Source organism: Labeo rohita, chromosome 2, assembly GCF_022985175.1.
Source record: "Labeo rohita strain BAU-BD-2019 chromosome 2, IGBB_LRoh.1.0, whole genome shotgun sequence".
Lineage (NCBI taxonomy): Eukaryota > Metazoa > Chordata > Actinopteri > Cypriniformes > Cyprinidae > Labeo > Labeo rohita.
The window spans coordinates 7895314-7918790 of record NC_066870.1 but is presented as its reverse complement, the minus strand read 5'-3'; the positions used below and the strand labels follow the sequence as shown (position 1 = coordinate 7918790).

Genomic DNA, 23477 nt, shown 5'->3' with positions numbered 1-23477 from the left:
AAACAAAACATTTGTAAACTATAGGTCAATGCCATGCAATTCATATGGTCAAAAATAAAACAAACATTACTTCCAACATATCTAAATTCCGACATTTGTGGCGTACGTCAGTCTATCTACTACGAGAGACATCCTTCATTAACACACCGGCACATATTGACCTCGGTTTCAAAGGTGAATAGCATTACACTAGATCACAGGTTTAATCGTTTGGATTTCTTAGGATACTCTTACCTGTGTTATTGCTGCAGAACCTAAGGTGCAAGGTCAGGGATGACACTGCAAGATTAGACATTGCACTGCTCACTAACGAACAGTCAAAATCATAAAGAACTTGCATCAAATTCACAGCCTCAATGACCTTAATCACAAATAGGTCAGGCACAGATTTAGAAATGGGACATTAATACTAATTAACATGTGAAAAGAGGCAATCTGCTGACGGTCTTAATAGGCTATGCAGTATAAAACACTTGGCAAATCACAAAAAGGACAATTTACATGTCTATGCAATGTTTAAACCACACATTTGCAGATGGAATAAGTTGCTGTTTCTACAAACGGACTGACTTAATCACACAGTGGTACAGTTCACAGTTTCACATGATAAGTCCGAAAGACAAGTCCTAAATGGCTAAAGCAGTGTCAACATGGCAACGACTCAATTGGTAAATATCACACAATGCTGTTATGGCAAAAAGATAACAGTCCAATGTGGAAAAAGGGTCAGGTCATTATCTCGAACATGTCAAATCAAAATTACAGCCCTGACATACTTACCCAAAAAAGGGCAACATTTAAAGATTTAAATACATTGCGTTTCATTCAGTCAAAGACAGTGCATTGACAGCAAAAAACAAATTGGGCCGCAAAGTCATGTACATTTTGTACTTACAGTGGGGAGCTCATTTCACTGGCGTCTCCAAAAACCTATAGGCCTATATTGGAGGAATGCTAACAGACAATGGGCAGACAAAAAAGTAGTCCATATTCGCATTTGAGATTTTTTCTGTTTTGTTTTTTTAATCGTATCAAAATGGTTTTAAAATGCCAGCAATATTGATAGAAATATATACACAATTTGAGGATTTTAGACATAGGATGGGGACAAATAATTTCGCAAGACATAACTGTTGATCAGAACACTTGACCTGCCCTGTAAAAAAGCAGCTTGGAGAACAAACTAAAATGCTTGCAACATGATTGCAGTCACAATATAAAAAGGAACAGTTTATGTAAAGACGCATACTTGCTTACCGCCTTCCTAATCTCGCCTGTGAGGGAGGAAATGTCTCTCATTAACAGTGCACACTACCTCAACAAACCAGGTAAAAATGCAGTACAAGAATGAGCAACACTACAGCACTGAAGAGTTATTGCATGAGTCACATACCTTGCCAACACCAAGCCACCTTGCCTTAGATAACCTGCCTACACCTACATCCACAGCAATGACCAGTTAAAAAAAAAAAAAAAGTATGCAGCAAAAAACAGCTGTCCATATGTCAAACAAGCAATGTCAAATGATCAATGATCTCTTACTTGCGACTTTAAAACAGACCAGGAATCAAACTTAAAAAAAAAAAAAAAAAAAAAAAAAAAAAATATATATTATATATATATATATATATATATATATATATATATATATATATATATATATATATATATATATATATATATATATATATATTTTTCAAGGGTAATATGAACAGTTGAAAAAAAAAAAAAAGGAGGAAAAAAAAAAACAACAGAAGAGCAACATTTTTGTTCTGTAAATTTGCATAACACACCCCCCCCACCCTGTCCCGAAACAGAAAATGAAATTTTCACAAAACACTCCCCACTTTTGCACCCCACTTACCAACACAGGAGGTTTCATTGTTTTATTGCAAAACACAACAGGCATATCATATTAAAACTGAGATGATTTACATGGAAATGACTATAGTTTAGTCTCAAAACTACATGAGATACAGGAGATACAGGAGCTGGAATGACCAATATTACCCGACTAAAAACAAACCGTTCATTTACAAGAGTGGCAAAACAAAAAGGAAAAAAAAGAAATATATATATATACTTGACTTTGGAGCTGGTCTGCGATCTAGCTTAAACACTCAAACCAATGAAATTAAGATCTTCATCATGGCGTCTGCATCCAAACATTTAACAAAGGTTTTTTCTGACAATGTAGCATTTACTTTATGTCCACTTCACATTACTGGCCCTGTGCAGAAGAAATACATAAGAAATACACAACATGTTAAGAGCAGAAACATTTATCCAACACCCTCCCAAAAAAAAAGATAAAAAGCCTGTTTGAGGAGGAAAGAGTTTGGTTATGTGATGTATCGATGACTCATCTGGAAACCTGCTGAACCTGTGGAAGCAAATGTTAGGAAGGGGGGCGGGGGAGGAAAAACAAACTATACACATGCACATCTACCAAGTGAAGAGTGCAAAAGGCAAAGAGCAGAGTGTTTTAATGGGAGTGTACCTGCTGAGCCTGGGGTGCAGCTCCCATTGCCTGAGGGGCACCTTGGCCATAGTACGCTGCCTGTTGGCGGTAGTATTCTGCCCACGCTGCACTGTAATCTGGCTGACCTCCTGGCTGAGACGCCGCTGCTGCTGCCGCTGCCTGTGGCGCAGCTTGACCTGAGATTAAATAAAAGCCAAAGCATTAAAAATAGAAGGTGAAGCAGAAAAATAATGTGTCAGTGTTAAATCACCACTTACACAAGATTGATTTAAGTATAAATGTGAACCTGGACCACAAAGCCAGCCATTAGGGGTAACTTTTGAAACTGAGATGCAATAAGCTTTCTACTGATGTATAGTTTGTTAAAATAGGACAACGTTTGGCTGAGATGCAACTATTTGAAAATCTGGAATTTGAGGGTGCAGATAGGGCTGGGCGATGAATTTCCTTGATAATAACAAGAGTTCAATAAATGTTCGATATAATATTTACGTGGCAAAGGCAGAACAAAAGAACGCTAGTCAAAGCACGCCACTCGGAGCGTTTATCCGCTCAGAAGTTGAAATGGCGGCACGGTGCGAATTTATAAGAGCAGATGCGTTCGCTGATGAGTCTCAGGCCACTAAACAGCACCAGTATGAAGCTCTTGAATTCAGTGAAGAACACAAATAACTCTGTTTACAGCCAGATAAAACAGCACTGACAAACAGGAGAAACACTGTGCGCAACGATAAGGTCAGAAGGCTTTTTAATCTAACGTTACAAATCATTTACCATAGATTTAATGTAGCAGCACTAACTACACAGTGATACTGTGGCAGAGATGTGGTTATTTGTGTCAAATTTTATTATATTATTAATGTAGGCATGTATTAAATGTATTGTATTGAAGGAGGAGTAATGGAATATAATTACAGTATTTTTTTTATTATGCTATAGAATTTAGGCATTTATACAAAATGTATTCAAACTACTGTTTTTCATAGAAATACCTAGGAACCATATTACATTTTTGCCATGGTACTGAGGTGCTCAGTCAGAATAATTAAAAATGAGGTTGCTACAATTTTTACAGATATTACTGATTTTGATAATGAACATAAATCTACATCCTAACTCAAGCTACTATTAAAGTATATTTCTAAGAGACGACGACAAAAAAAAAAAAAAAAGTGTGTGTCATGTTGCAAAAAACAGATGGTTAAATGTGGCTTTAAAATATTCTTTATGGTCAGTGATGTATGTTGATATATTTACGTTAGAAACTTTACAAAATATCTTCACGGAACATGACCTTTGCTTAATATCCTAATGATTTCTGGCATTAAAGAAAAATCGATAGTTTTGACCCATACAACGTATTGTTGGCTATTGCTACAAATATACCTGTGCTACTTATGACTGGCTTTATGGTCCAGGGTCACAAATGACTCCATGACAATGTTTGTAAGAGGGGGAACGACCCCGGCCACGCTACCTCTGAGCGGCGGGACAGAAACCCACTACTTTACTCTAGGGCAGCTGAGACCACAGCAGCTCTACTACTGCAGGACTGTGAAAGAGCTGCAGCTGCCCAAATTATTAGAAATCAAAGCATCTACATCAACGATACCTTACCTTGTTTCTTATAGTACTCTTCCCATGCCTTTGTGTAGTCCTGCTGAGGCTGTCCTTGACCTGGAAATATTAGATTACACAACATTAATCATGACATTGGAACAATCACAATGAAGATAACATTACTGAATTACTTACTGACAATTCTGGTACAAACATGCAACTATACTATGTGAAAGTCTACTACCAAATTCATTTAAAAATAATAACATTACAATATTAACTGTTCATTTAAAACATTTACTGAAGATTTAATTAGCAATAAAATTTTAAAATTAGTACAACTGGCATTGAGAAACAGTAATATCAAGCACAAATTTGAAAATACATATTTATCCATTACATACATATACAAAACTGAGCAGTACAATCTCATTCATGGTTTTTCGCTGTGTTCATCCTACTCTATCTGAGACACTACAGCTCCTCATTCTGAACAGCAGGGTTTGAGACCAATATTTCTGTGGACAAGCACCAGAGACAAAACTCTCACGCCACTAATTTGCCTCGCTAGACCCCAAACGTAAAACAGGACTGATTGGCTATTCAAGCCCTGCTGCTATTTAACCTGATCTCTCAAAGAAAATAACCTGAAGCTACATTTGGCAAAATATTTATACCCAATTTCTTGTAATATTCCTCCCAGGCCTTGGTGTAATCTGCCTGTCCACTTTGACCTGGAGCTTGCGGGTCACCTGTTAAAAATGGTACAATTTGAGAAATTGAGAACCATTCTTTCAAAGCCTGCAGAAAGTCCTCCACCTGACTAGGTGGCGCACTTTGCACAAACAGGTCGAGTGTCTCAGAAAATGCCCTGTCCATGAGTACTAGTCGAAAAAGGCCACCCCAGAACAACGTATAAAGACTATTAGAAAAGCAACATTGTACTGTGCAGTGATGGCTACACTGAAAGGCTACCAGGTACTACTGTACAACAGACCACAGTAGATCTAAAGTGAAGCGAGGGTGACAGTTGTGTGGAGTGCAGGTTAAAAAAATAAAAATAAAAAAATAAATAAAAAAAGTACCTTGTCCATTGGTTTGGGTTGTGCCAGGGGCTGCTGACGTTGGTGTCATGGGGCCCTGGGGCTGCTGCTGGTACTGAGAATAATAAGCTGCCCATGCGGCCGCATTAGCATCAGCTGCTGCTTTATCTGCAGAACAAACTACAGCTTAGTCCATTTTGTTTTTCCTCCAACAGACAACTGAAGCTGTTTGAACTAGCATTGTGAATGGACACTGCAGAGAATCTGAATACCATTCTAAACAAAAACCCTAGTTAGAACAGCTATAGGACGAGCACTTACTGGGATCTGGCTGTCCTTGCTGCCAGTGAGGGTATCCGTTGCCCCAGCCTTGAGGCTGGTACGGTGCTGGGGGACCACTGAGAAGAAAAATAAGATATGCTAAGTTAATATCAAGATGAATTGGCATCTAAAGACCAAGTTAACACACTGACACATGAGAAAATCCTTACTGTGGTCCAGGAGGGCCCTGGCCATAGGGCCCAGGGTTGTATGGGCCCATGGGAGCAGGTGGTCCTGGTGGACCAGGTGGGCCGTGAGAAGGACCTCCATGGGGCCCAGGAGGACCATGAGGGCCACCCATAGGGCTAACTGGACCCTATGACAAACCAAAATCATTTTAAGTATAAACCAGGCAACATTTCAGAAAGACAATCTTTTTCATTTCTTCACCCTAAAATTTTAACATCTGCTAGGCCGAGAGGAAATGTCACTTACTCCAATCTTCTCTTCGACTAGCTGTCTGGCGTAATCAATCTGTTGAGGTGATCCACGGACTGTGAAGATCTTTATATTAGGGTCTGAATTAGGTGGAGGGTTTCTTTGTAACTCTATCCTGGCTCCTGACTGCTGGCTGATGCTCTTAATGGTTTCACCTCCTGGAGAAAATAAAACAAATTATCACAATGTTGATTAATTATCAAGTTATGTCCTATAAACACCACATGTCTCTTTAAAGGTAAAGCAAACACCAACAACTAACCTTTGCCAATAATGAGGCCGGTCTTCATGGTAGGCACAGTGAAAGTGAATTCCTGCAGGCCTCCAGGAGGGCCCATGTTCCAGTTTCCCTGTCCACGGCCCCTCCCTCTGCCCCCATGACCAGGGGGGCCTCCAGACTCCACACTTCTCAGCAGGTCAGATATGATATCTGCTGCGTGCTGTGCCCTATCTGGGGGCCCCATAATCTGAGCGATCCTCTCTGGTGTGGAACCATCATCTGAAGCAAAAGAACAAGTATGTGTGTCAAATGTTAGCCTATATAAGGCTCTTTTACATAAAAAGTCTGAAAACTATTCAGATTTAGCTTTAAGAGCATATTAATCTTACATACCTGGTTTGAACTGAATCCTCACACCGGTGTCATTCTGAATCTTCTTGATCATTTCACCATTCCTGCCAATCACAATTCCCACTGCAAACCTTGGCACAGGGACCTACAGCAACAGTAAAATAAATTAACTCAACTGTCTTTCAAAATTCTATTTGAATGTATAACACCACAAAGAATATAAAGATTATTCTCAAACAGTACTTACATCCAGACTGTCTCCACCACCTACTCTAGAACCATACTCTCCTCTCTGTTCCCGGAAACCCTGATCTCTGATTAGATCCATCACCATGTCTTTAGCTTGCTGTACAGACAAAGGAATTTAAAAATATTTACATATACAGCCCATAATTTGGAATAACTTCACTGTAGCACTGCAAAGTTTAAATTGAACTCACCTGAACTTTAAAAGGATCGCCAGAGATCCTGAGCGGTTTATCAGCACCTGTATTTTGAGGTCCATCTTGAATCATGACCATTTTGACTCCAGCACGTTCCTATTACACAATTTGAGTGTTTAACAATTAAATTAAGCAAACATCTCTTTAAAAAATTACTTCATGGTAAAAAGTGAAAGAAAAAGAAAGAGAAAACACATTTGTCCACCTTACCTGTAACTGTTTGATTGTTTCTCCTCCCTTTCCGATGACCAGACCAGCTTTGGAGGCAGGGATCATGATCTCCTGAACAGACATCCCTGGTCCATCATTGTGGTGGAATGCTGGAGAAGGTCTTCCTTTCTCTACAATATCTGTGAGCAACCTCTTTGCTGTCCTATTATGGAAAAGGTACATTTTTGATTGCACCTGCTTCTAAAAAACACCATAATTGATTCAACCATGACAAATTTCTTAATGTGTGGAGATACTAACTGGATTGAATCAGGTGAGCCTGTTAATGTCACAGATCTCTCAGGCATGCCACCACTGTCTGTTGGTTAGAGTGCAGAATAAGCTTTGTAATTTTTTTTTCTTCAAAGAGCTGACAACAATCAGACTGAGATACACACAGTCAGGATGCGGCAATTTGACTTACCGGGAGCAATCTGTATTTTGCAACCTGAGTCCTGCTGTATTCTTGAAATCTGTTCTCCTCCCCTTCCAATAACTGAAAACAAGGGTTTAATTAACATTGCATATTTTTTATGAGATTTAAATGCAAGTTCTATAAAGCATGAAACAATAGATATTTGTTTTTTTCAGAATTCATAGCCAACTTACTGAAGCCAACCATGCCATCTGGAACTTTGAACTCTTCTGATAAAGACCTGCATAGAGACGTCATAACATTTGAAGAAAGGGCAATGCAGAAATATACTACATTTTAAATACAAATTATCTGTTATTTTTACTATTTACTGATTTTTAAAAAAAAAGATAAACATTTACCTTGGTGGGCCTCCCATGCCTCCCATTACAGATGAAAAAGCTGGAGAAAAATAAAAGTATTAACTTATAAGATGAGCAAACAACAGTCACATCTATAAAATTGTTAAAGGAGAAGTCCACTTCCAAAACAACAATTTACAAATAATTTACTAACCCCTTTGTAATCCAAGATGTTCATGTCTTTCTGTCTTCAGTCGTAAAGAAATTATGGTTTTTTAGGAAAGCATTTCAGGATTTTTCTTCATATAATGGAATTTAATTGTGCCCCCCGATTTTGAACTTCCAAAATGTAGTTGAAATGCAGCTTCAAAGGACTCTAAACAATCCCAGCCGAGGAAGAAGGGTCTTATCTAGCGAAACGACTGGTCATTGAACGTGCAAAGACTAAGAAAGTGCAAGTCAAACGCAGTTTACAAACAAAAAAGCACAACGTGTTGGACGATTTGGAAGTTGTAGGAGAAAATAAGATGGAGTTTTTTTTGCCATACTCTACCTTTTTTAGCCAGAGTACACAGACGATGAACTTAGACGTGATTCGTAGTAGTGATGGGGAATTTGGATCATTTTACCGACTCTGACCTTTGAGTCTCGTTCAGCAAAATGAACAAATCTTTTTTTGAGCCATTTCGTTAATTTTAACAAAATCAGCATCACGTGACAGAACCTAATAGGATGTTGCGCATACGCCACTGAACGAATCACTCTGGAGGTGACTCGTTCTTTGCGAGTCACTTTAAAGATTTGTTCAAAATGAACAAATCGTTCAAGAATGACCCGTGGACGCACATCCAAGAGCCTGTGCTACGCAAGCTTTTGTGCTTAAAAAGTATACAAATTTTTATTTTTTGCTAGATAAGACCCTTCTTCCATGGCTGGGATCGTTTAGAGTCCTTTGAAGCTGCATTTCAACTACATTTTGGAAGTTCAAAATCTGGGGCACAATTGAAGTCCATTATACGAAGAAAAATCCTGAAATGCTTTCCTCAAAAACCATAATTTCTTTATGACTGAAGACAGAAAGACATGAACATCTTGGATGACAAGGGGGTGAGTAAATTATTTGTAAATTGTTGTTTTCTCCTTTAAATACAAAACATATTAACAGCTAAATAGTTTCTCCCAGGAGACAACTGCAATGCTTACGATCACTTGGTGGAACCTTCTTGGTTTCTGGTTGATCTGAAGAGAGAAAAGACAAAAGATGTTTAGACCAAAATAATACCACCAATTCAAATAACTTTTAGTATCACTATCAATAGAAGCAAAACATACACTAATACAGCAAACATTTAAGGACTAAAACTTTTAATCCTCTGGTCTTTTATAGTACATTCATTTCAATTAGATGTGCAAACCGTAAGTAATATAGCTTACGCTGATTGGTATGCACAATAACAAAGCGACTACATGGCACCTATGAACTTACCTCCATCTTCAAGGGGTCTCTTCTGTCCTCCATAACCAAACTCATTGGAAACTGGGGAGGGGGGTACACCATCACCTCCTATTTTTGCAGCGATCTAAAATAACATTGGGAAATACAAACTTAAATCGGTTTTCTATGACCATGTATGACTATAACAACACTGTAACAGTGTGAGGCCCGCACAGTGTCCCCTACTGTTGTCCTAAACAAAACTAGGTCGACTCAGCAGCACCAAAAACATACGAAGTTGTACTACGCTTAATAAAAAATGGGGTGAAGAAATAAAAACTCACAAAAAACAAAAACACATTTATTAGGTCACCGTACATCTAGTGACCTAATTCCAGCTATACGTGACTGTTTGTGAATACGTTAATTACAGCTCCCGCAATTGTCTAACAACTACTAACTTAAACTACTAATTTGCTATTAAGCTTATTTATACATGTACTAAACATACGTAGTGTTTACTAAACATACGTAGTGTTTACAAAACACATTCTGCTTCACTTAAACTTCAAAATAAAATGGTAAAAACGAAATTCAAGAAAAACGGACATAACCGAAACCTCTTTGTTGCAACGCATCAAGGCCTCAAGTTAGCTAGTTAGCTAACGAGCTGGTTACGTTTCATACTAAATTTTTAAGTGGTATGCTTGAAGATAAGAAATATTTTCGGACGCTTTCAAAGCACTCACCTGTCTGGCTCTCTGAAGGGCGTCTTTAAAAGCATCGTTCATCCCTCCACCGGCGTTCGAGGACGGTGGAGCCACGCTAGAATAGTCGGCCATGTCTGCAGGAACAGTCTTCTCGAAGTGAAGGAAGATGGCCGTACGCGCGAGTGTGATGAAGAGAACTGACTACAGCCGCTTCAATCCTGATCCTACTTCCGTTCGACACGGAAGTAAGATAATAAGATAAAAGTCCTTCTTCACAAAACGCTCTGTGATTGTTTTTGCCCAAGTTATGTAATTACTACAGTAGACACCACTAAATTAATTATTTTCATCTAAAAAACTTTATGATCGGTATGGAACGTATTTTATTTATTTTACAGAGCATTTTTAATTTTAAGATTTTTTAAAGTCTCTCCTGCTCATCAAGCCTGCATTTATTTGTTCCAAAGTACAGAAGTAACAGTACAAAAACAGTACAATTTGAAAATATAATTACTATTTAAAATAACTGTTTTTATTTTAATATATTTTAAAAATATTGTTTATTGTTTAGGTTTTCAAAGCTGAATTTTTAGCATCTTTACTCCAGTCACATGATTCTTCAGAAATCCTTCTAATATCCTGGGGCACATTCAAGCTCAAACCGGTGCACAACGTTTTGCGACGGTTTCCGGGTTGAACAACATGTTTCCTGGAAACGGTGTGCAGCGTTGTATAATGGGTTTTGAGTCACGTTTTCTCTTGTTTGGTCGGTGTGTCAAACATGTATATAAACCCCGCGGCATTAATAAGACACTGATTAATGTAACATAAAAATACTATACACATTTATATATTTGCTATTGTATTGTGGAGTTCAATAAACATTTCTATTTGAGCTTCTCACTGATCATATAATGGTATATAGTACAATATCACAGCACAACATTAAAAATCTTACTGTTCAAGAACTTTTGACTGATAGTGTACATCTCATTTGAGATGAAGTCATATCAGTCTTGTAGAAATTTTTTGCGTTAAAATACATGTAGGGGGTCGCCCCCTCTCGGCCAATGTTGAAAATACATGACCAATTATGCAGCTTGCAAAAGTTGCAACTGGTAGGCTTATTATTACTACTAGGCTGCTACTTTTGATAATAATATATTTACTTTGTATAGCACTTCCAGACAGGGCTCAAAGCATTTTACAAAATACAAATCTAAAAACAGCCTACTTCGAAACAAGCAAACCATAAAATGTGACAACATACTACAGGCAGAAAATAACATCTCAGGTCAACATGTTGTAGCGATGTATAAAATGAACAAGCAAGAACTGCTGCAGTAAATAAACAAGCCACAGGTCCACAACTCCTATGACCCAGATAAACTTGACAGTCACAGTCACCGCCACACCGCACCTGCTTCACCTTTTTATCAGTACAAATTTCCTGCCTTTAAAATTCCATTTTCCTAAAATCTGCTTATCATTTTACGTCTTGCCTTAAAATGCTTTGGGTTTGAAGCTTAGTAGAACTGCTTTTGTGAAAAAATGACTAAATCCATTTGATTATTTATTTATTTGTTTATTTATTTATTTGCTTACAGGACAAAAAGCAGAATCTAATAACCAGATGCTATTGTCCACTGACATAGTGTTAGTTTCAGAACACTGCGGAAGAAACACACACCGACTTATAGAAATGAGAACAGACACCCCAGAAAATTTTTTTTGAATTGTCTTATAGTATGAGATCCAAACTCCAGAAATGTCCAGAAATGAAAAAAAAAAAAAAAAAAAGAAAGAAAGAAAGATAAAGCTGATATCCAGCAGTTGCTAACAGGGAAATAAAAAAGCCTGCAATTGTTAATGCTGTATTTATTTACTTACAGAAATTTACCAGAATGATACTTAGCCCACAGAACATTTCCAGGCTGTTGAAACCAGAAGTAACTAAACATGAAAGTGGGTCAGACACTTGCCCTGCTCAACCACAAACATCATTCTGGTGTTCTTAAGACAGACTCTTAAGACAAGACTCATTGTGTATCATGAGAGACAGAAAAAAACAAAAAACATTTACTGTATGTATCAGGGCCAGTGCCTAACAGACAAGTTGTATCTCACTGGTATGTATGACATATTTCCCACAATCGTTTAAAATTATTTTATTTAAAAAATGTAAAATAGTGTGTTTTATTTATGAATATTCTTATAAATATATATTCTTTAAGAATATATTCTTTCTTTCTTTCTTTCTTTCTTTCTTTCTTTCTTTCTTTAAAACTCATTGGAAGCTCACTTTCTTTATTTCTTCCCAGATAAAATCAAACATGGAATTCTCAGGTAAGTTTTTTTGTGGTGGTGTCCTCATTTTGTTTGCTTTGTTTGACTACAACAGACACTCGTGGTGGCAAGTTTTGTTTCTTTGTGAAAAACCAGTACACTTTACCATTTTTAATATGAGTACTTAATGCAGAAAAAAAAATACTTAAAACAATATACTTAAGTGCAAACTGTTGTTTCAGATACTTAGCTGCATGTTATTTACAATTAAATTAAAATATATATGTATATTTTTATTTATAATAAATATAGTTAGTATAACTAAATAATGTTTTTGACCCACTGGATTTAAGTAAATCTCCATATGTATTTTCATATTGAAATATGGTTAAAGTGTAGTTCAATTTGCTGATAAGCTTTATAGCAAGCTAAAATATAATTTAATGTCTTTTTATTGAAATTTGTATGTCATGCATTTTATATATATATATATATATATATATATGTATATATATATATATATATATATATTACACATTTGTAATTTAAAATATATAACATCAAATAACAGTTAAAAGTATAATGGAGAGCTTTACATTTATTTTAGTCTACACATTCAAAAAAGTGAACTGTAAATGATTGTCACATGCCCTGTTTTGCATCTCAGTGAACCCCCATGATTCATGGGATCAAAGAGATCACCCCAGTGAAGAAATATTGAAGAAACAGTTATGATGTAACAAAGCATAGTTTATGGAAATCATGTGATTGTAGCATTTTGATATGTGCTCTGAAGCACTGGTTTGAAACAAATGTTTCACAAAGGTTTTAAAGCTTTCAAAGCAGCACATTGAAAGGTTATAATAGACTGGTTTCCAAGATTCCAAGTAAACAAATTGTACTTCAGTCTAGCTTCAGTCTTTGACTTCGGTCTAGCGAGAGTTTAAGGACTCTCTAAAAAACTCATGTTGAAGCTACACTGTGTGATGAATGATTCGCTTATTTACATTGTACTTACATCTGCATGTAATAATGTGTGAGAGTATATTATAATAATACGTGAGAGTGCAGTGCAAACTCTGGTGTTTCAGCAATGACTCATCTCAACACCTCTGACAGGTTATTGCATCCATAAGCTTAACAGAAACATGTGAATTGAACAAACTGAATCTGTTGTAAATAGAAACTTTTCGTATTGACTACAGATTACAGTACAGAGCATGAACACAAATAAGCATGAGAATTTTTGAAAACAGCTGCCTATCAGAGGTGTTGAATTGAGTCTAAATAGTCTTTGCTATTGTACCCACAGTCCACCTGTGCCTATTCCCTAACTCGTGCCGCAAACAGTGTTGGGGAGTAACTAGTTACATGTAACAGAATTGCGTAATTTAATTACAAAATAAATGTAATTGTAATTAGTTACAGTTACTGAGAAAAAATGTGTAATTAAATTACAGTTACTTTTGAAAAATGGCAGTGATTACAAAGGGGATTACATATTACTAACATATTTAATTGACTTCTTTCATAAATTGCATTGACTGCTCTAAAATGAGACACCAATGTTTCAGGAGTTTAGGACACAGAATAGGACACATGCTTATTCGATAACTGTTTATTTCCTATTTGGGTTTATGCATAAACTTTATTTTTTAAGATGTTTTTTTCCAAGGCATTGTTAGATGCTAGTGTTTCCTGTCATAACTATGCAAACATTTGATTTCCAACCCAGTATCACAGCTATTAAACTATTTCTTGTTATGATTTCAAATCTGTATTTAACCTCGCAATAGCCTCATGGTTAGCACGCCGACATATAGTGCAACTGCGCTCACGGCGACTCGAGTTCGAGTCCCGTCTCAAGGCCCATTTGCAGATCCTGCTCCCCTCTCTCTTTTCAGCTCTTCCCTGTCATCTCTCTACTGTCATATCACAATGAAAGGGATAAAAAAAAAAAAAAAAAAAAAAAAAAAGACTAAAATTGTGTGGCTGTGCTTTAAATTAAATTATTACATGGCTCTGTGGAATGCTTGATACTGATTGGTCAGTCATGACATTCCAAGGTATGTTATTCCCCAATAACAGCTGGTCAGTGCTATATTCTTTTGTAGTTTTTCTTGGTGGAAGCTTTGCATTTGGTTAGCCAATAAAATATTAAAGCTTAATTCAATATTATGTGGACAATTTCTTAATTCTGTCATCCTGGTATCGTGGACTTGCTCTATTGTTTCATACAAACGCAGCTGCTGCCATTTTTTTTTTTTTTTGTACACTGTAATGGTAAATAAGATTTACTACTACTGTACTACTACTTAATTATTTATGTGGTGAAATGTTGTGTAAGAAAAGTGGTATGACTGCAATGTATCCCTAAAATGTGTAGTTTAAACTTGCCGTTTGCTAGCAACTGATTTCTTCATGGAAGCTTTGTGTTCAAATATTTAAACTTAGATCAGTGTTTCATGTCTTTATTATTTTGACACAAAGCATATAAATAATCTATCAAGCAGCTGTGTAATAAGTGAGATAATGTACATCCAGCCAGCTGTTATCGCAAAATAAAGATGTATGTTATCCCTTACTTATTATAATCTTGATTCACGTGTTTTGAAAGGATTTTGAGAGGTTGACAGTAATCAGTGTTGAGTGCTACTGTAAGGTTAACTCTGCCTGGTTTAAATGTTTCAAAATGATTAACAGTTGAAAATATTAGAAATGTAGAAAAGTAATCAAAAAGTAATTAAAAGTAATAAGTTACATTAAAAAATGAATCATGAGGCTTGTAATTTTCATTAAAAAAACTGATGTAATCATTAAAAATAACGTGCATATTTAATTTAAAAAATAGGTTTTCTGTGTTTCTTATAATATATTGTGAACATTTCACTAATAAAATTAAGAAATAAATTTTACCTATTTTTTTAAGGAAATGAGTGCAATTTTTAGGCTTAATTTGAGGAACCATTTAGGCTAAAATTTTTAAGGAAAAAAGGCTTCATATTTATTTTAAGAGAATTGGTCCAATTATCCGGGTTTGATTGAGTCACCTTCATTTGAATCTCAACAACGGCAGTGATCAGACGGCATTTTGAAGGAGCAGACGAACAGTGTAAAATGTTAAGTGGTAAGTTAAGCTCCTTACTAATTTTTACATTTTATTTTGATTTCTTAAATAAGCTCCTCAGGACACCGCTTATTCACGCTAGTACAGGAATTATTTTACACTGATTTTTGAATCTGAACGACAGTGATCATTTTGGCATGTGGAACAATGACTATGTTGAACCAGGTGTTTTAAAATACATCTTAAACATAAGGACGTTCTTCATGTAAAAAAAATTCTTGCACTAGTGTCAGCAATATAAATGAAATAAATTAAACATTGTGAACATTTCTGAAAACATCCTGTCCGCCATTAGCCATAGTATACTTGAGTTTGTTGTAGTGTCAGTCTCCACAGTTCACTGAAACAAGTTTTGGGGAGTTAGTGTTTTAATATGTTACAAAGATATGAACCTAAAAATGGTTTACTGTACTTCCTTGATGTATCTCCATTTTAAGTTCTTATGAGGAAAAACTTTTTTGAACATCTTACAACAATTAACTGCATAAATAACAAATCATAATAAAATATGTTATGTTTGTTTTACAGTGTGACAATGAGGATGTGCAGCATGTAATGAAAATTGCTGTCTGCAAGAAGGATGACCAAGAGGACTTTAGCATTGTCTTGGAGGGTGTGCAATTCATGACTGGCTTGGGAAATCTGACTAGAGCCTGCGCAATTCTTCTTGGATTCACATATGCACTAAACCTCACCTATCCCAAACAACTGAGGAACACGTTTGAGGCCTTTCAGAAGCTCTTCTTCGAACTAGATGTTTGCAGGTTTTCCCCCAAATTGCAATCTCTCAAAAACAAACTTGTGTGTTAGATTGTGAGAAACACATTCCACTGTTACCAAGTTTTGGTGAAAATGCCCAGCACTGGTTGAGGTTTTGAGATTGTTCTACAGCTTGTTCTACAACAGGTTATCTGGTTTTATGCCATCTATGCACAAGTTATCTCAGGTTTTAGTACAGAATGTGACTATTCCCACAAAAAAAGCTGTTAGCATATAATGCTAAACAGTTGATTTCAATGACATATAAATTGTCAGTTACAAACTGTTTTACAAATCGTTTTACAGATCTTAAAACTGCTGTAAATGTTATGTACACTATTTTACAAAGTGTTTAATATTTTGATACCAGTGAAACATGGAATAAAATCATGTTTAACACCAAAATGCATTATGTATTCATTTCATTATAAAATGTTTTTTACATTAAGTAATTTTCCTTAATACATATGAGTACATTTTGTTTTATCTGCTTAAACTAAAAAAGATTATTCCACTAATAATGTTAAAATCATCATGTGTCTGGCTAAACAATTTAGGATGTTTTACATGATTTGTTCAAGTAGATTCTGCTAGGGAAAAAAATGAAGCCGTAAATACTGCTTAAAAATAATATGCGTCTGGCTAAATAATTTAGGAATTTTTACATGATCAATTCGAGTAAATTCTTCTAAAAAAATCAAGCCTTAAAAACTGCTTAAAAATAATATGTGTAATATTGTTACCATATTTTTTTTAAGTAGATAGCACATAAGATTTTTTACAGTGTACTTTAATAAAGTAATTGAAAAATTACACTACATTTTAAATCAAGTAACTTGTAATCTGTAACCTATTACATTTCCGAAGTAACCTTCCCAACACTGGCCGCAAATGACAATGTAAATACTATTCCATCCATTAACATCAAATATTAGCAGGTACCCGGTGTTTCGTAATGTGTTTGGACAATCAGTGTACACTTACAGTACATCCCTGGTAGTTCCTATATTTTACTCTGAAGCAGGAGCTAATTTAGTTTCCCCAAACAGAGTTTGTAGAACTAAATATGTTCCTGGCTCCTGTAGTGCGAACACGCCAAAAAACGTGTTAATAACAGGTTATCTTCAGAGAGCAAGTTGCTATGGCTACTTACATACCCTGAAAGTTGCCTTCTTTTTTTGGAACTGAAAGTTTAGGTTTTCCACTTACTTACCCTTAAACATACCAGGGTATGTCACATAACCTGCTTCCTCAAACACACCCCTGGTGTTGTCCATTGTTGGATGTATCATTGGTTGTTTTCAGTTCTATTCCTGTGTCTTATAGTTTGTTTATATTGGTTGTTATTATTAACTGCACATAATCCTGCCTTCCCTCATCTCTCAAAGCACCCAGTGCTACAACAATGACAAAAGAAAAATAAAACATATTGGTAAAAAAAGTTAAATTATCTGCAAATACTTTTTAAAATATACTTTAATATTCAAATAAGCATACCCTTACACAAGAGACTGTATACGGAAAACAAATTTAAACCAGTTTGTTAAATCAAGGTTTTTTTTTTTTCAGTGTTTAATGCAATAAAATATACACTATACTGTAGTATTATACCTAACAATGGTTTGCTTGTTTATAATTTAAAAGTGTGAACAAGAAAGATGATTTGCATATATGAAATTCATGAGCCTGGTTGAATGTTGTGTAGGAATGATGGCATCCATTTGATACTGTACACATGGTATGTCTGTTTATGCTTTACTAGAGGTCACCGCAATGATGCCTTCCCCAGAGCCTTACCACTGTCCTTCTCATCTGGAGACCTTGACCAGGGTCAGATAAGACTGGAGATGTTTCTTAGAAAAAAAAAACAACAAAAAAAAAACATTATATATATATATATATATATATATATACAAAATGATATTGTTTATCATTATGTGTATGTTACTCTTAGACAAACATATTTATTACGCAGCAATTTTCACTGCAAGGAACCTGTAATTTTCATGCTTTTTTTTAGATGGATCAATTGTTTATCTTCAAAGAAGAAACTTTTGAAGAATGTCTTGCAGAAGGTTTGTTTATTAGCATTTCATGAATGAAATACAGCAAAAACAACTGAATAACACCCTTATCATCAACCTTTTAATTTGTTAAAGCTTGCTGTGGAATAATGCCTATGAAGAGATATAATGTGAAGGATAACACTGGGAACAAGGTTTTCAGTGTTGTCGAGGACAGTGAGTGTTGTGAAAGGCAATGCTTTGGTAGTGGAAGTTCCTTCATAATGAACGTTACTGACCTTTCGAATCAAGAGGTAATCAGACTGGTGCACCCATTTGTTTGCTGCACCCAAGAGGTATGAATGCTATCCTCATCTTGTTTAGCCATTAATTATGTTACCTACTGTATATTACATGTTGTGTGTATATTTCAGCTGGAAGTTCAGTCTCCACCAGGCACTGCCATTGGATATGTGCGACAAAACTTGAATGTTTGCCTGCCTAAATTCACTGTTGAGAATGAACGAGGTGAACCAGCATTTAAGATTGAGGGGCCATGTATAGTTTGTACCTGCTGCACAGATGAAAACTTTGAGGTGAAGCACATACACTCAAACAAACGAAACAAAGATATTTTCTATCCTGTAACCTTAAACATAACTTTCAAATAAACGTTTCAGCATTTCTAGATTTCAATTCTAACACTGTTTAGTATGCTTATTACATTTTGCTTGACCAATGTTTGCTATATATAATTTCTGATTATGCTATCTTTTTAAGGGAATTTCATCCCCACAATGAAGGCAAAATGTGTTCTTTGGTTTTAATTGTCAGGGACAACATGGCCTTTTCATTTTCTTAAACTGTAGCTAAAGCTGTAAATCCATGTTATGTTATTAAAAATCTAGGACAGTGCCACAAAGGTAAAAATATGAGGAATTTAGGTTCTAATATGTATCTTTAAGCTCCTAAAATGCAGCTAACATTTAGGGGTTTTATATTTTATATTGTGTATTATATTGAAAAAATTATATTAAAGTGGAAAAGGGGGCACTAGCAGACTAGTAACCAAATTTGCTTGAATGCTTATTGCTTAATATGTTATTGTACATTATTGAATTGTACTCTCTTATACTGTGATCACAGCTGGTGTCATTGGATGGGGCAGTGATAGACAGATCATTTGGCAAGATCTTCAAACCTTTCTCATATAGTGGACCAAATGCAGGTGCAGATTTTGTGTTGAGGTTTCCAAGCAACCTGGATGTCAAAATGAAAGCTGCTGTACTGGGAGCCTGCATGCTTATTGTAAATATTGTTAATATATTTTTAAAAAAATTGCTTAAGACCACAACAGAATGTTGTAAGACTTGTTAACTGTTTATTATTTTTAAATACAACTCCATTAATTTCCAGGACTGGATGTATTATCAAAAGAGAAAATAAAGGGAAACTGTGAGTGGCAGCCTTTCTATTTTGGTAAGATATATGTAAAATGTATTTAAGTCAATTTGTACCTTTGTGTTCATGTAACACATTTTCCCCCTTTTTTTTTTCCGACTTCAGGCAGAAGAAAAGATGTAATACATATATCCGACTGCTTGCTAAAACATCCTCCAGTAAAGGCTGAAGTGTGAAGAATATAGTTGCATTTGACCAACTGATTTTTTTTGTATTGCATTTCTAAAGAAAAATAAATAAATAAATAAACATAGATACATACTTTCATTGCAAATGCTGTTAAACAATATACAGTCTGTTTATTTTGTAAATTCTTTAACTAAAAACTAACAAAATACAAATTATCACTTGTTCCAGTTTGTGTCTCTCTTGTTAGAAGGTTATGCAGTTTGCATGCATGATCTAAAATTGAAGCAAAGAGCAGTAACCACAAACACCTTCAACTGAAGTTCTTTGTAAATTAACCCAGGGGATATGAACGAATACCACAACTGGTATGTTAAGGTGCTCATCATGGAACATTCACATAGAATGTTTCCCTGTTACAGTGGGTAAACTGAATTGCACAAACATTAACAACAATTTATGCATTTTATATCAGACTTCTGACCAGTGTCCCATAAACTTAACATGTTAATAAGCATGTCTGTTCCATTTCCTGTCTTACTTAAAATGAAAGATAAAGATGGTCACAAAGACAGTTATATAAAGCAATGTACTATTATATACATGATGCATTTTGTCCATTCAGTCTTGCTATAGCCAAATAATTGGGAACAATCATCATCAGAGACGAACTATAGGGCTAAAAAGTGGCCCTGGATATTTTGGCACAGAGTGGCCCACTACACCTGCTCCTCAACACACTACACTATAGACCCACCACCTTATGCACAGAGCTATTTTTAAAATAATACAGAAATATAAATCTATAATATATAATCTAGATCTATATACTGTATAATCTAGAAGACTTGAAAGTATAGTCCAGAATGTGGACCGTTCTAAAAGTGCCTTTCTATTATATACGTCTTTTTGCAGAAACTTGACATCTCCTGTCATTTTACGGAATACAGCTCCAATCGTGGAAAAGATAATAATAAAAGTTAAGATGAGATAAAACATAGTAAAAGACAAAAATACAGAAAACAGCAATATTGTGAAATATATAAAGACAATATAGTTAAATAAAAAGATATTCCTGTGACCAAAACTGAATTTTCTGCATTATTACTTCAGGCTTCAGTGTCACATGATCCTTCAGAAATCATTCTAATATGCTGATTTTTGTGAAAAACGGTGATGCATTACCATTTAGTCTGGGGTAATTTATTTTTTAACAAGGTTGCATTAAATTTATCTAAATGAAGAGATTTATACTTATTACAAATTATTTCTATTTCAAATAAATGCTGTTATCTAATTTTGTATTCCTCATCTGAAAAAGATTAAGAAGCAAAAAGAGTTTTCATCAGTGATAATAATAAGCATAAATAATAACCGATAATATTCTGTTATTAATTACTCATCCTCATGTCATTTCAAACCTGTAAGACCTTTGTTCATCTTTGGAATGCAAATTAAGATATTTTTGATGAAATCCAAGAGCTTTCTGACCGTCCATAGACAGTTATACAACTAACACGCTCAAGGCATCTCCCTTCTTTCACTCCAGCCACATGCAACCCTCCCCCAGTTTGCCCTTTCCCCCTCACCACCCTTTCAGTATGGTGACGGCAAAGGGCTAGAGCACCTTGCTACCTCCGACCACCCAATCTCCCAACGGTGGATGTCTCAAAGCACCGTTAATCTTGAAGCCTGTCACCCACTGCAAATGCTAATCAATATGGCAAAAAACAAACAAACAAAAAACAAGGTTATCACACTTTTACTATGATAAAACCATAGTTCATTTTTGTAAGATTGCTTCAGATGGCCAGTCCACCACTGATTATTGTAAATGTTTTCCCATTTTAAGCAATATTTAGTGGTCTGCTCTGATGAGTTTCCACCTCGTGGAGTTTCAAAGGTCATGAGAACGGTGAGGAATCAGCCAATAACTACACAGGAGGATCTTGTCAATGATCTTAAAGCAGCTGGGACCATAGTCACCAAGAAAACAATTGGTAACACTTTACGCCGTGAAGGACTGAAATCTTGCAGCGCACGCACGGTCCCCCTGCTCAAGAAAGCAGATATACAGGCCTGTCTGAAGTTTACCAATGAACATCTGAATGATTCAGAAGAGGACTGGGTGAATGTGTTGTGGTCAGATGAGACCAAAATTGAGCTCTTTGGCCTCAGCACTCCGTGTTTGGAGGAATGCAAGTGTGGGAATTTGGACAAGCCTGAAGTGTGTCATTTGGTACACCACAGTTTTAAGAACAAAATGCTCAGCAATGGTGTTGACTAATGAGTTTGCACATGGTTTATCTTTAAGCATATTAAAAACACCAGCCATGTAAATAATGTTAAAAACTTAATTTACAAAACACAGAGCATTTTCAGCATTTTTAGATTATAATTATAATGCTTATTAGTATACCTTAAGCCATTTACCTTGTTGCCTGACCCACATTAGTTGTAGGTGATTTCAGGTTGTGCTATATTTCTGGGGTAATTTGATCCACATAACGAAGGCAAAAACCTGAGCCACAAATATCTGTGTTTCTTTGGTTTTAAATGTCAGCACTAGGTCTTTATGCTCATTTAAACAGTAGCAGAATGAAGTTTAAGTTCCAGTGCTGTTTTTTGAAAATGTTAGGTCATCTTAGGTTACTAAAAGTAGTAGACCTATTTTTATATAAAAATATATTAGTGGAAATAGAAAAAAATGGAACATGCTAGTAACCAATTTTGCTTAATTGCTTAAAGTGTTAATGTGTGTGTTACCTGTCTTATACTGTGACCACAGCTGCTGTTTTTGAATGAAACAGTGATAGACAGATCTGCCTCTGCCAGAGATCATCCCCGATAACATCTTCAGAGTCCACAAAATCCTTAACTCCCGGGGGCGAGGCGGCAACCTTCAATACCTTGTAGACTGAGAGGGGTAAAGTCCCGAGGAGAGATTGTGGGTTGACAGAGCTGACATCCTATACTTGACTCCTCTCAGACTTGCACCAGGCCCATCCACGCCCAGGGCACATGGTCGTCCTCGTCGTCAGTCTGGGGAGATGCCGGGTGTTGGGGGGGGTTAATGTCACACAGTCACCTGTCTCACCAGCCACAGTCACTCGTTCCCAGTCACCCGCCATCTAATTGGACACACCTGGAATCATTTACCTGCACCACATATAAGCACATGCACGCCATTCAGTCAGTGGCTGACTGAACAAACCGACCTGTCTCTGCCTGTCTTCCCAGGATAAGCTTGTGTGAGGATCTGTAAAGGAACAAAGCAAAAGAAGATTACACCCCATAACCTCATATTTATATATGTGCCTTTTGATCTCAACTCCTAGTATGCCTTTACGTTGGAAGCTTCTGAGTTCATCAATAAAAACCTTGTTTGTGTAACTTACTTTGTCTGTGCCTCTTCCAACTGTGACAAATAAATAGTGTATTTGTAATAACACATTTTTGATGTTTTGATGCAGTTTTAAATCTATTAACTTTAAATGTAATATCAAATAACAGTACAGTTAAGTGTTGTATGTTAGTCAACACTTCAACATAAGTGAACTTTAAATGATGACAATTTTTTTAAAAACAATATAAATAAATTAATGTGTACTAAAGAGTGTTAAGAAATGTAGGGTGACACTTTATTTTAAGGTGACCTTGTTACATGTTACATTACTATTATAATAATTAATTATGCATAATTGCATGCAAGTAACCCTAATCCAAAACCTATCCATTGTCAGGGTCAGGGAAGGAGGGACAGGGACGAGGAAATAATGCAGACG

At 35.8% G+C, this 23477-nt stretch overlaps 2 protein-coding genes across 6 annotated transcripts; one reads left to right on the top strand and one right to left on the bottom strand.

Annotated features, from left to right (window-relative positions):
• Nucleotides 1-1871: 1871 nt before the first annotated feature.
• Nucleotides 1872-10146, bottom strand: fubp1 (far upstream element (FUSE) binding protein 1). 4 transcript variants are annotated; one of them, XM_051092467.1, is made up of 20 exons: nt 9970-10146; nt 9272-9365; nt 8989-9024; nt 7846-7885; nt 7678-7724; nt 7493-7564; nt 7330-7387; nt 7069-7231; nt 6856-6954; nt 6663-6761; nt 6458-6560; nt 6107-6343; nt 5842-6002; nt 5577-5722; nt 5407-5483; nt 5128-5265; nt 4720-4794; nt 4100-4159; nt 2501-2658; nt 1872-2230 (listed from the first exon to the last, which is right to left on the bottom strand). In XM_051092467.1, exons 1-20 carry the CDS (start codon nt 10060-10062, stop codon nt 2222-2224), a joined length of 1965 nt encoding a protein of 654 aa, XP_050948424.1. In that variant the 5' UTR covers nt 10063-10146; the 3' UTR covers nt 1872-2221. The 4 variants fall into 4 exon arrangements, with proteins under 4 accessions (XP_050948424.1, XP_050948431.1, XP_050948438.1 ...); XM_051092474.1 differs by having other exon boundaries at nt 5128-5253; nt 9970-10145; XM_051092481.1 differs by lacking the exon at nt 4720-4794 and having other exon boundaries at nt 9970-10145.
• A 1822-nt stretch (nt 10147-11968) lies between these two features.
• Nucleotides 11969-19846, top strand: LOC127154284 (phospholipid scramblase 1). Of its 2 annotated transcripts, XM_051095722.1 has the most exons (9): nt 11969-12059; nt 12252-12276; nt 17865-17932; nt 18123-18177; nt 18262-18461; nt 18540-18701; nt 19252-19413; nt 19522-19584; nt 19672-19846. In XM_051095722.1, the coding sequence occupies exons 2-8, from the start codon at nt 12264-12266 to the stop codon at nt 19549-19551; spliced, it is 690 nt and encodes a 229-aa protein (XP_050951679.1). In that variant the 5' UTR covers nt 11969-12059; nt 12252-12263; the 3' UTR covers nt 19552-19584; nt 19672-19846. The 2 variants fall into 2 exon arrangements, with proteins under 2 accessions (XP_050951679.1, XP_050951673.1); XM_051095716.1 differs by lacking the exons at nt 11969-12059; nt 12252-12276 and having other exon boundaries at nt 17759-17932.
• Nucleotides 19847-23477: the final 3631 nt, after the last annotated feature.

Bases quoted from the DNA above. Each gene is read 5' to 3' on its own strand.
- fubp1 (XM_051092467.1), bottom strand. From the start codon at position 10,062: ATGGCCGACTATTCTAGCGTGGCTCCACCGTCCTCGAACGCCGGTGGA. The intron at 5,266-5,406 runs GTAAGTGCTCGT...ACTAAGCTGTAG, and splicing joins GCAAGGACAGCCAGATCCCA to TTTGTTCTGCAGATAAAGCA. The intron at 4,160-4,719 runs GTATAAATATTT...TAATATTTCCAG, and splicing joins GGAATATTACAAGAAATTGG to GTCAAGGACAGCCTCAGCAG.
- LOC127154284 (XM_051095716.1), top strand. From the start codon at position 17,843: ATGTCTGTTTATGCTTTACTAGAGGTCACCGCAATGATGCCTTCCCCA. The intron at 17,933-18,122 runs GTCAGATAAGAC...GCTTTTTTTTAG, and splicing joins ATCTGGAGACCTTGACCAGG to ATGGATCAATTGTTTATCTT. The intron at 18,702-19,251 runs GTGAAGCACATA...CTGTGATCACAG, and splicing joins GCACAGATGAAAACTTTGAG to CTGGTGTCATTGGATGGGGC.